General features: G+C 44.4%; 1 protein-coding gene across 1 annotated transcript in view; it reads right to left on the bottom strand.

Moving 5' to 3' along the window:
- Window positions 1-553: 553 nt before the first annotated feature.
- Txnrd3 (thioredoxin reductase 3) overlaps window positions 554-12649 on the bottom strand; it is a 35519-nt gene continuing 23423 nt past the window's right edge. Inside the window, exons 11-16 of the mRNA XM_051203327.1 lie at window positions 6646-6722; window positions 6035-6191; window positions 3891-3998; window positions 3068-3163; window positions 1818-1952; window positions 554-1300 (exon numbers count right to left, since the gene is read on the bottom strand). Coding sequence (XP_051059284.1) covers window positions 1238-1300; window positions 1818-1952; window positions 3068-3163; window positions 3891-3998; window positions 6035-6191; window positions 6646-6722 — 636 coding nt within the window. The 3' untranslated portion in view covers window positions 554-1237. The remainder of the gene's footprint in view (window positions 1301-1817; window positions 1953-3067; window positions 3164-3890; window positions 3999-6034; window positions 6192-6645; window positions 6723-12649) is intronic.

Below are 12649 nucleotides of genomic sequence, written 5' to 3'. Positions count from 1 at the left end.
TTTACACTGCGCTATGGGCGCACCACTCACAGAGAGGCCGCTCCCACTGTTCTCCTTCCTCGCTTTGGTAGTTTTCTCTCTCCAATGAAAAGCAACTCACAGGGATCCTGTGTTGGTTTCCCTGGGCTCTTATCCTCACTCCACCCCTGATGCACAACTGTAACTTCAACCTGCAGGCTAAGGAAGGAAGATCAGAAGTTCAAGGACAGCCTGGGCTACACAGCAAGACCTTCCTTGTCTCAAAATCTAAATAAAACAAAACCCTTATATTTAGAAATTCTGACCACAGAACCATGCAAGCCTGAGGCACTCTGCTTAAATGACTAGTGACACTCAAGAGAGTTGGTGACTTCAAATACCCCAGCAATGGGCCACTGTGTTCCTCTGAAGTTTTCCAGAAAGACCCTAGAGACGCCCACCCTCTCCAAAGGCCTGCTTAATGCCACCATGCGTAAGTTAAGTGAAACCCTTGAGGTTAGCTGTTCGTTAACTACCCTATTACACACACCATGACAAAATCATGTTTAACAGGCTGAAATGAGATCACACAGACTGTAGTAAAATCTTTTTAATAGTACTTTTAAGATTAACATGGAAAAACTACTCAACAATTTTTCTCTTATATGTGGTGCTCTGCTAGTCCAGAGACTAGGGGGAGACTGGTCAGGGTTCTCATCCTCAGATGTGCAAGGGATGGAGTACGAGCTGGGTCTCTGACAGCAGGTTAAGTGTGCCTTTTAAAGGCTATGCAGTGCACGGACTTCTGGCTAATGCAGCAGTCCTGTGCAGCCGACTGCTCTAACCTAGTTCTCCAGATGCCATGAATCCAGAGAGCTATGCTCTAGGCCCGCAAGCCTCCTTTCAGACAAGTGCACCCTGAAAAATATAATATCTTCATGGAAACAAAGTGAAAGTCAAAGAACTGGCAACTGGGAAAGGGAGTGAGTGGGCTCACTGTGACATCTAAGTCTGGAGCGGCGGGAGTGGTAGTCCAGTCTGACGTGCAGGAGTCAGCCTTGGTTCACCTCCAGGGGTTACGAGCCAAGGCGTCAAGGATGCAGCCTGGCTGCTGCATGCCGTCAATGGAGACTGCAGGTGCTGCTGCTGCTGATCCTCTGCCACCTTCCCATCTCTGTGCCAGGAGAAAGCCCAGAACTGGTCCTCCATTGCCCAAGCAGATGTCATGGGCACAGAGAGTGTGTGTGACAGGGAAAACCCAACAACAGCAGGGCTAGCCTCAGCAGCCTTTCTGAGCAATGTCCAGCCCTGAGGACTTTGTGATTTCCAACGTCGTAAATACCTGTTTACAAGGAAGAAGACAACATATGGTGATGTCACTGCTGCTTTACAAGGATGTGCTCCAGCTGCACTGACAGAACACATTAGGTTGCTAGTATAAAATATATTAGGATTTAAAAACTATGACAATGTGTTTCATAACTGCAAAGCTAGGCTACTTGAAGCCCATTCAAAGAACCTCACTGAGGTTTGGGGAGACTCGCAGTAGGTAAAGGGTTGGGAAGAAGCTTGGTGGGTAAAGAGCTACCCACGCAAGTGGAGGGCCCAAATCCAAGCCCCAAAACCCACGTTGAATGTGCTGGCACATGCTTGTAAAGTCTCTGTGCCATGGAGGCAGATATAAGTACATGCCAGGTCTTGTTGGCCAGCCAGCCTAGCCTATAGGCAAGCTTCAGGCCAGTGTGACACCCTGTCTCCAAAAGAGGTGAACAGTACCTAAGGAATGACATTCAAGGCTGTCCACTCAGTCATGCTTGCACACATGCACACAAACATACACACACCGTCCTGTTCCTTACCTCACCACATGTGGGATGGATTCCAATGGTGTCATTCAGTAGCTGCTTTGTGAGCCCACATTTCATAGCAGCTGCAAATCCCTGTGTGACTTCACCAGCATTTGGCCCCAGAAGGTGAAATCCCACCACACGCTCCTTTAATACAGGGACAGAACAGAGGATTCCCATAAGCCTAGGGCCAGAACGGAAATCTACTCCCTGCTGTTCACAGCTAAGATATACAGGGTCTCCCACAGGAAAGGAACTGAGCAGAGAACAGCTTCTCAAAGGAGCTGGGAAAGTGTGGTCAGAGCTAACTCACACTGTGATTTACTACTGCATTCTATCTGCCCTCCTAACCCCGTCCCCACAATGGAGCTTGTGGGTGGGATGTGACGTCTGGATTACGCTGAGACAGGGCCACACAAACACTGCACATATGAACTAAGGGCCTGCACTGAAGGACCCAAGGCATTGGGTCTTCCCAGAGGAGGGTTGGTGGGCCTAGTGAAGAGCGGCCTGCTCCTGACACCAGGCAGAGCTCAAGCAAGCCTCTGGCTCGCAGAGGCTGTCAGCAGGGCAGCACATGGTGGGTGTCCAGAGTAGCAGTGAGCCACAGGCTGTCCACTGACAAGCCTTTTCATCAGAGTCTGGCCTCCATTCTGATCCTCCATGAGGCCAGATGAAGGGAGTGTGCAAGCAGATGACAGAGCCAGGCACAGGACACATCTCAGCTCTGTTAGCACCTGCCTGTTACCCTCTGGCGTGCCTCTCCTCAGCACTCCACCCATGCCATACCCCCAGTGAAGCACATACAAACATGCACCATGCACAGTGATGGATGGTGGCCAGCGTTAGCCTTCACAGTTCTAAACCATCAGAGTTAAACTGTTGGTTCTGGGCAGTCATCTTCCCACTGCCTGACAGGAGCTGGGAACCGGCTCCTGCCTCAGCCTCTGCAATCAGTTGAGAGTTCGCTCCTGCCCCAATTCCATCGTTAAAGATGTCATAAAAATCTGACTGGCTGCATTCTATATATTCATATAAATCCAAGCTGCATTCTAAAACCACAGTGGGTGAGGCTGGGGGGGGGGGCAGTCTGGGGTAGAGAGTATGAGGCTTGGGGGGCAGCCTGGGGTAGAGGGTATGAGGCTTGTGGGGGGCAGCCTGGGGTAGAGGGTGTGCATTACACAAATGAAGCCCTGGGCCCACTCCCCAGAGAAAATGGAGTACAGTAGAGCAGAAGCCACAGCATCCAGGTATCTACATACATTGTCGAATTTGTTGCAGATTATCTTTGCATAACAGGTATTGTTGTCTCTGCCAGCGACTGTCCACTCCAGAGGCCAAAACAAGGTGTGATACACCTGGACCAGAAGGGAGAGGCTGGCATGAACACTGACTGTATGTAACCCACTCTTTGATATGCTATTTAGTCCCCCTCCCCAGCCTCCTCCCACACACACACACAAGGTGACAGATTAAACAGCTTGCAGCATTGGAAGCCCGAGGCCCCACCTGGAGCACATTGATGGCTGCATTGGAGCCAGGTTCCCACAATGCCAGTAACGTGTCCCTTCTGCTTTGGGCAGCCATTAGTCAGAGAAAGAAACAGCCTCCTGTTAGCAACACTCCATTTTCAAGCATTTATAGTGCTGCTGGCCCACGGTACCACACTAGTTCCTGTGTGGGCTGAGAAGGTAACAACTGAGACCCCACCTAGTGGCACGTCCACCCCAAACCCAGATCAGAAGACATGGAACTGTTCTGTCTTCCAAGACGAAGTGCATCACCTGTGCTACTGACCCAGCAGAGCCTAGCACCCACACACACACTTGGGACAGCCAAGTCTCTGGGGAGGATCCTCTGAGTCACTACACACGGGACAAGGGCCTTTTGTACTATACCTCCAAAGTCCCAATGCACACACCCTACTGCTCTCTCACCAAAGCTGTGTTATTTTATCACTTTGAAAGTGAGACAAATTCACTTCAAACTCTCCCAAATAGAAGGATGATTTCTCTAACTTAAGTTACAACATAAAAAGTAGCTTCAAGGAAGGATGGTTGATTCTGAAGGAGACATGGTCCTTACTTCCAGATTCTCTTTTTTATACACTTCAATGGCTTTCTCTTCAGACAGCCCACAGCAGCCATATTCCAGAGGTGTGAACACTGTTGTTGGGACGTTAATGTAATCACACTGGAAGAGAAACACACAACACTCCTATGACCTGCTTCCCAGAAAATTTCTACAACACGGATTCATAAAAGGCAGTGTCAGATCAAAAGGGACTTGGTCATTATGAGAGCCAACTGATGGAAGACTGGAGATGTCTAAATGTACTGCTGAATATGTGAGTGAATGTGCCCAAAATGTGCTCACTATTCCATTTGATGGGTGTGGGTACTCTCCTAAAAGGATGTTTGTATCCCACATGTGTATCTGATGCCTACAAAGGCTGTAACTGGAGTTACTGACAGTTGTGAGCTACCATGTGGGTGCTGGGAATTAAACCTGGGTCCTCTCCAAGAGCTGTAAGTGCTCTTGATTACTGAGCCAACTCTCCAGCCCTTGTGTCTGAATATTTTTCATGTGTATAGGTATGTGTATTAGTGTGTGAATGTGTGTGCTCACATGTGTGTGTGTGCACGTGCGCACGCATGCATGCATGCACGCGCGCGCGCGCGCGCGCACACACACACACACACACACACACACACAATGCACATGTAGAAGCCTGGGGTTGATGCTAGGAATCATGCTCCAGCACTCTTCTTCCGTATCTATTGAAGCAGGGTCTCTCAGTCAAACCCAGAGCTGGCTGTACAGTTAGTCATATTGCTCTAGGGACCCCATTTCCACTTTCCAAGGCTGGAATTAACACATGTGCCACCACACATAGGTTTTGAGAGGTCCCAACTCTGATCCTTACACTTTGTGGCAATTTAACCACTGTCCCACCTCCCCACTTTGCTGAACTTTGAGTTTTCTCAGACAGCATCTGAACTGTCTGAGAAAAAAATGAATATCATTTGTACTTAAGCAGCCCAAGCACTAGCAGCTAGAGACAAATTAGGCTGATTTATCTTCAAAATACTCAAAGAAGAGGAAAGTGTACTTACTAGAGTTATTTCAATTTATTTCAAAGAGGAGAGTGGGCTGAGTAGTACAGCTTGAGAGACCTGAGGTGAGATGTTCATGCATTATCTTTGATGTCTGGTGCCCTTCTAAAAGAAGCTGAGGGACATATGGCCTTCTGTCTCCCCCACGACGCACCCCAAGTACATTGAGGACCTGTCATCTGCTAGCAGTGCCACAGGTCCCCAGAGGACACTGTTATTCCCACAAACCTTGAGCTATTATCCGACAACACAACTCCTAGAAAAGTCCATTGTTTCCTTTTACAAAAGATGTAAGTGAAATTGCAAGAAAATGGGGCTTATCAAGCAGGCAGTGTAAGAGGCTTGCGCCCTGCTCAGGAGGGGACACTCTGCATTGTCAGCTGCAGCAGGCCACTTATGAAACCTGTTTGCAGCCTGTCAGATCATCCAGGCATCTTTTCCTGCCCTGGAGCAACTGGCTCTCACAGCACTCTGACACAGAACCACATCTGTGGACTGTCATCTGTAGATTCAGCCTGCTGGACTCAGGTCCACCCATCTGATGAGTCCTGGGGCTGGACCCACAGTAATCCTCCACTGTCACAGGACAGCCCAATGATGTAAAAAACACAAGTTTTGTCAATTCTTGGGTTAGTAGTAACTCAACTGCAAATTATCCTTTACTTACTAATAACAAAACTTTACTTACTAATTGTGAAATCCTAATTTTGATCAAGGCACTCTCTCAGGAATAGGGATGAAGCTCAGTGGTAGAGTACTTACTTAGCATTCATGAGACCCAGACTTCAGCTCCAAACACATGCAGATATACCCACATATGCAACACATTCATACACCAATACATGCACACAGATGGACACACATATACACTTATACTTACACAGAGAATACATACACATTCACAGAGGGGGAGGGAGGAAGGGAGGGAAGAAGGGGGAGATAGGGAGAGGAAGAGAGATACACACAGAGAAACATACATATACCCATGCATATACACACATATAGAGACAGACACATAAAGAGACACAAAGATGTACACATACACATAGAGAGACACAGAGACACACATAGATACAAACACACAGGTCAATAACAGGGGGGAAAGAACTTTACTTTTTCCAAAGAGCCCCCAAAGAGTCTTCGAGCTAGCAGCTTGCCTGCCTGTATGGCAACAGGTGTGAGCTCTGGTTTGCCCTCCAGTATGTCCCCAATAGCATAGACATGAGGCACGTTGGTCTGTTCCACATCATTCACTGGTATCTTGCCATTCCTGGTGGAGTGAGGAGGAGAGCACACAATAAATGCCCATACTGCTGACTGTGGTACCATGCAGATCAACAACATGGAAGCTTCCAGAGCCCAGGCACCGAGATGCCCAGTGACTTAGAAGACAACAGCTTAGACCGTGCTTCCTGCCTATCTGAAGCTTTCATGTTCCCCACGATCACCTCCAGGGCTTCAGAATTTTTCTCTTTGACCAATCAAAGACATCAAAATTCACTCTAAATCACAGACAGTGGGAGAACATATTTCTGTGAATATGCGTTTAGATTGCTACTGAATACATGAGCCCTTTAAGGCTTATGCTAAGAGTTCCTAATTGGCTGATCCAGAAATTAATGCTTATGGTGAGAAGTCTTAAGCATCAGAACGTTATATCTTAGCAATTTAAAACGGTTTTTATGAGGTTATGTGCAGTAATAGTGCCACAACCCTACACTTACTTCTCATTGATTTTGACCCCGATCTTCTCCAGCCCTATCTTCCTTGTACAGGATTCCCGACCAATTGCTAACAAAACCTGCATTTAGAGAAGAGACCAGAAGCATAAATTATCCCCTTAAGAATGACAAGGGATAGATACACCACTACATATGCTGGAAGCATTAAAAGGGTAACAATAAAATATTATAAGCAGCCTGTACCAGTGAATTTGACGGAACCCTTAAAAGACATGGTTGGCTTAGCAACTGTCTAGTTTCTTCTCTGTGGCTGTGCTAAAATAGCTCAACAAAAGCATCTTAAAGGAGAAAGAGCTTATTGTGGCCATAGTTCATGGTGGGGAAGTCAAAGCTTCAAGCTTGCAGTAACTGGTCATATCACATCCACAAACAGAAAGCAGAGAGTGACAGACGCATAGGCTGCTCAGCTCTTTCTTGATTTATATGAGGCAGGGGACTAGCCACGGAATGGCACAGACCACAGTGGGCAAGTCTTTCCATCTCAGTTAAAACTTAACATCAAGATAATCTCCCAAGGTCCAATGCCCAGAGGTCCATCTCCCAGGCAATTCTGGAGTCTGCCTAGCATTAACCCTAATACCATAACACACACAAAACCTGCATAAGCTTATGAGTTGTATCCATTCCAAACCCACATGTTTCTGTACTAGCCCAGACTACCTTAGCTTGTGACAGAATTTGGAGAGAGGGAGGGATTTGGTGATAACTAAAGTAAAATGAGGTCACATAGGTGTGTCCTTACTATGGTTTGTATAGATGTCTTCCAAAGGCTCTTGTGTTAAAGAGTTAGTCCCAGCCTGTGGTGCCCCTGGGAGAGATGGGGTCTGTGGAGAGGAAGTGGGGCCACTGGGAGCAGGCCCTCAAAGGGGATTGGGGGGCCTCAGCCCTTTCTTATGCTCTTTTCACTCACTGTTTCTACTAAGAACTCCAGCCATGCCATAAACCCAAACCAGACACAGGGAAATGTACCAACAGCCATTAAATATCTACCCCACCCTCCTGCCCCCAGTTACAGATACACACAACACCAGTGGCCCTAGAAATGCAACCCAGACATGCCATCCTAGGCACTGAGGAACAAATGCCACAATATGGTAGTGTGGTATGCAGTCTGTGGTGATAGGCAGGGTAACTGGGAACTGGAAGGGACATGGAGCTTTCTGGACTCACAGGCATGTTTCACTGCTTTAAAAGAGTGTGCCCTGCACCAACACATGCATTTGCCAAAAATGATCAACGGTACAATAGGTCTCATCATCTAACTGTAAGTTATATATGAGCAACTGCATACCAATGTGTTGGAAATCTAAGCTGAAATGAACTAATTCCCAAAAGAAAAAAATATTAAATCAAAAGTAACTATTTCTTTTCTAAAAATATGTGTTCACACATTCCCCTGAAAAATTGAAATCTAGACAGTTCCATCAGTAAATTCCAGTAAACAGAAAAATCCAACCCTAATATTATGTAAGTATGGCCAAAAGATAAGTAGGGGGAGTACACTACCAATGCCTTTCATAAACCAGAATAACCTTGACAGTTAAGCCTAGAATGTTTAAAATGCAAAAGACAATTTATAAGCCAAAGGTAGGCAAGGCAACACTCACAGTTATCCCAGCACTTGGGAGACCAAGAGGATTGCTCTGAGTTTGAGGCCAGTCTGAGCTACATAGTGAGCTTAAAGCCAGCCTTGTCTATTTAGTGAGAGACTGACTCAAATAAACAGACACACAAATACATACACACACACACACACACACACACACACACACACACAAATACACTCATACACCACACATAAACGCTTACACATGCATACATTCACCAATATGACTCATAACTATAGATATTTAAATTCTAAACAATCAAACTGAAATCACTGAATTGGGTTGATTCCAAGAATCCAAAGAGCTGAATGACTATTAGCAAGTCACTCAACACCTTGACAGGTTTAAAGGAAACCAATGCTTCCCAATTGCTGTAGAAATAGTTACAACTGAACAACTGTGCTTAATTTTAAAATAAAGAAGAGTGAGCAAAAGAAAAAAAACTTAGCAAACAAAAAAATAGAATGTCCTCAATTGCCCACCAGCACACCATGGAGAGCCTCACTATTTCACAAGAAGCCAATGAAACCTGCCTTTTGTTATATCGAACAAGATGAGTCACCTGTTGTCACTGCTGTGTGTAAGTCTTGCAGTGGACCCTGGCTAGTGTATTGTCCTAGGTGGCTTTCTGTGACTTCCATGAACACTGACCTACCAACTTGAGAGGAAAGGATTTATTTCAACTTACACTTCCAGGTCATAGTCCACCACTCAGGGAAGTCAGGGCGGGAACTCAAGCAGGAGCAGAGGCTAGAATCAAAGAGGAGCTGCTCCCTGGTTCAAGTTCATTCTGTGTGCCCATACAACCCCAACCATTTGCCAGGGGCAGCACACTGAATGCAACCTCCCACATCAATCAAGAAAGCATTCCTCCTTTCCTCGGTTGTTTGTGTTCCTTCTTCCTGGATGTCTCTGGTCTGAGTCAAACTGACAAAGCTAACCAGCACTTAAAGCTGAGAGGAGACAGAGCTGCTCTTACTGCTGTACTGTGTACAGAAAATCCAAAGCAATGTAAAGAAAGGGTTTCAGGTAGTAGTTACACAAATAATTTTAAAACCCCACAAAAAGTAGCATTTTTATACAACAGCACAGTAAAAGACACAAAGAAACCATCTGTAGCTCACAACTTTGGCTGCCTTACAGGAGTCCAGGCTACTCCTAGGGACCCCAGTTAAGACACTGCCCACCACCCACTAACATTCTCTAAAGCCCCCCCCAACAATCCCAGACTGCACCCCTCCCTTGGGCTCCATATTCCAGCCCACAACTTCAGCAGAAGTCTTTTACATTGCCTGAAGCCAGGCCTATTCTAGGGACCCAAGGTAAGGCACTGTGCACTGCCAGCTACATTCCCTAAAGCTGGTCCAAAAGCCCCCAACTGCACCCTGAACTCCATATCCCAGATCACAACCCCAGCAGAAAGCTTATGTTATACTAGAAGCCATGCCCTACTAGGAATCCCACAAACCAATCTGGTACCCAGAATTCCAGAGATCACACAGATACTTGGAACCACAGAGGCAACCTTGGCACCCAAAGCCCAGAGGTCTTTTAGGCTGCTGGGCCCCAAGATTCACCAGTCACCAGAACCCTTGGACAATTAGACCAGAGAGGAAACAGAAACCAAGGAACAAAACACCCTTCTAACAAAGACAAACTTGGGGATCAGCATCTAGACCTATAATCATGCCAGTGTAAGAACCCAATCAACAACAGAAAGGGCAATATGCTGGTCCAGAGCCCAGATATCCTACAACAGCAAGAACTGAACATTCCCATACCTGAAGCAGAGAAAACAGCCTTCCTTTTTGAAAATGATAGAGGTCCTTAAAGAAAACATGGAAAAACTCCTAAAAGAAATTGAGGAAATTGGAGGAAATCAATAAACCCCTTGAAGACCTGAAAATGGAAAAGAAGCCATAAGAAAACACAAACTGAATGAATTCTGGAAATGGAAAATCTGGGTAAGCAAACAGGAACTACAGATGCGAGCCTCACCAACAGAATACAAGAGATGGGAGAGGAAATCCCAGGTGCTAAAGATGCAATAGAAGAAAGAGACCCATCAGTCAAAGGAAATGCTACGTCTAAAACATTGCTAACAGAAAAAATCCAGAAAACCTGGGACACTACGAAAAGATCAAACCTAAGAATATAGGAATAGAAGAAGAATTCCAGCTCAAAGGCCCAGAAAATCAAATAAAATTTTCCTAATGTAAAGAAGTCCATGCCTACAAAGGTACAAGAAGCTTACAGAGCACCAAACAGACTGGACCAGAAAAGAAAGTCCCCTCACCACATAAAAATCAAAACACTAAACATGCAGAACAAAGAAAGAATATTAAGAGCGGCAAGTGAAAAAGACCAAGTAACATATAAAAACAGGCCTGCCAGAATTACACCTGCCTTCTCAGTGGAAACTCTAAAAGCTAGAAGGGCTTGGACAGAAGCCATATTTCAAAAACATGCACTCAACATAACTGGGACAGTATAAAAGAAATGGACAATTTTCTTGATAAATACCACTTGCAAAAGTTAAATCAAGGTCAGGTAGACAATTTTGTTATACAAAAATAAAAAAAAAAAAACAGAGACAGATAATGGTGTTTAAGCTTCAAATTGAAGGTCAGAAAAGCAAAGCAGTTGCCCACTAGCTCTTACCTCTGTTTCAGACTGAAAGGGTTGATCATGTCTCCATGAGCTTTTCCTCTACGCCTCAAACTGCTGCCTCTCCTCAACCTGACTAGAGAATGAAACTCAGAATGCAGCTTGAGACACTGGGCTACTGTCTTTTATATACTCTCTAGGGCTGGGATCTAAGGCATAAGCTCTAATTCTCTTTTAGACTGGTACAATCTTATGTAGATCTGCATGGCCTTGGACTCACAGAGAGATCCATCTACCTGTTTCCTGAGTCCTGGGATTAAAGGTGTGGGCTGCTACTGCCCAGCTTCTATGGCTAACTAATGTGGCTGCTGAGATTAAAGGTGTATATCACCATTGACTGATCTCTATAGCTTGTGCTGCCTTTGCTTTCTGAATCCTCAGATAAGCTTTAATAAATCAGAAGTAGTATACAGCACCCAATTTAAATAGACCTATAACTCAGAAGGAAAAATAGAAGCAGTCATTAAAAGTCTATCAAGCAAAAAAAAAAAAAAAGCCCAGGGCCAGATAGTTTTAGTGTAGAATTCTCCAAGACTTTCAAAGAGCTAATACCAATATGCTTCAAATTATTCCATAAAACAGAAATCAAATTCATTTTATGAAGTCACAATTACCCTAACACCCAAACCACACAAAGATTCAACAAAGAAAGAATTATAGACCAATTTCCCTCATGAACATTGATGCAAAAATACTCAACAAAATACTCAGAAAACTGAATCAAAGAACATATCAAAAAGATCATCCTCCATGATCAAGTAGGCTTTATCATCCCAGAGATGCAGGGATGGTTCAGCATATGAAAAGCTGTCAATGTAATCCACCATATAAATATGATGGGAAAAAAATCACATGATCATCTCAGTAGATACTGAAAAAGCCTTTGACAAAATCCAACACCCCTTCATGGTAAAGATCTTGGAGAGATCAGGGATAACAGGAACATACCTAAACATAATAAATACAGCAGACAATAATAATACAGCAGACAATAGCCAACATCAAACTAAGTGGAGATAAACTTAAAGCAATTCTACTAAAATCAGGAACAAGACAAGGCTGTCCATTCTATCCATATCTATTCAATACAACACTTGAAGTTCTTGAGAGAGCAATAAGACAACTAAAGGAGATCAAGGGGGATACATATTTGTAAATGATATGATAGTGTATATATAAGTAACCCAAAAAATCCTATAATGGAACTCCTACAGCTGATCAACACCTTCAGTGAAGTGGCTGGATACAAAATAAACTCAAAAAAGCCAGTAGCTTTCCTATCTGAGAAGGAAATTGGGGAAACAACACCCTCCCAATAGCCACAAATAATATAAAATATCTTGATGTAACTCTAATCAAACAAGTGAAAGACCTGTATGGCAATAACTTCAAGTCTTTAAAGAAAAATTTTGAAGATAACAGAAGAAGGAAAGATCTGCCATTCTCAAGGACTGGATAATTAACATAGTAGAAATGGCCATCCTACCAAAACCTATCTACAGATTCAATGCAATCCCCATTTAAATCCCAGCACAATTCTTCACAGACCTTGAAATAGCAATACTCAACTTCATATGGAAAAACAATCCTGTACAATAAAAGAGCTTTCATAAGTATAACCATCCCTGATTTCAAGCTGTACTACGGAGTTATAGTAATAAAAACCACATGGTATTGGCATAAAAACAGACAAGTTGACCAATGGAACTGAA

The sequence above is a fragment of the Phodopus roborovskii genome, unplaced genomic scaffold (genome assembly GCF_943737965.1).
Source record: "Phodopus roborovskii unplaced genomic scaffold, PHOROB, whole genome shotgun sequence".
Classification (NCBI taxonomy): Eukaryota; Metazoa; Chordata; class Mammalia; order Rodentia; family Cricetidae; genus Phodopus; species Phodopus roborovskii.
The sequence above is the reverse complement of the archived record's forward strand: the minus strand, read 5'-3'. Positions and strand labels throughout refer to the sequence as shown.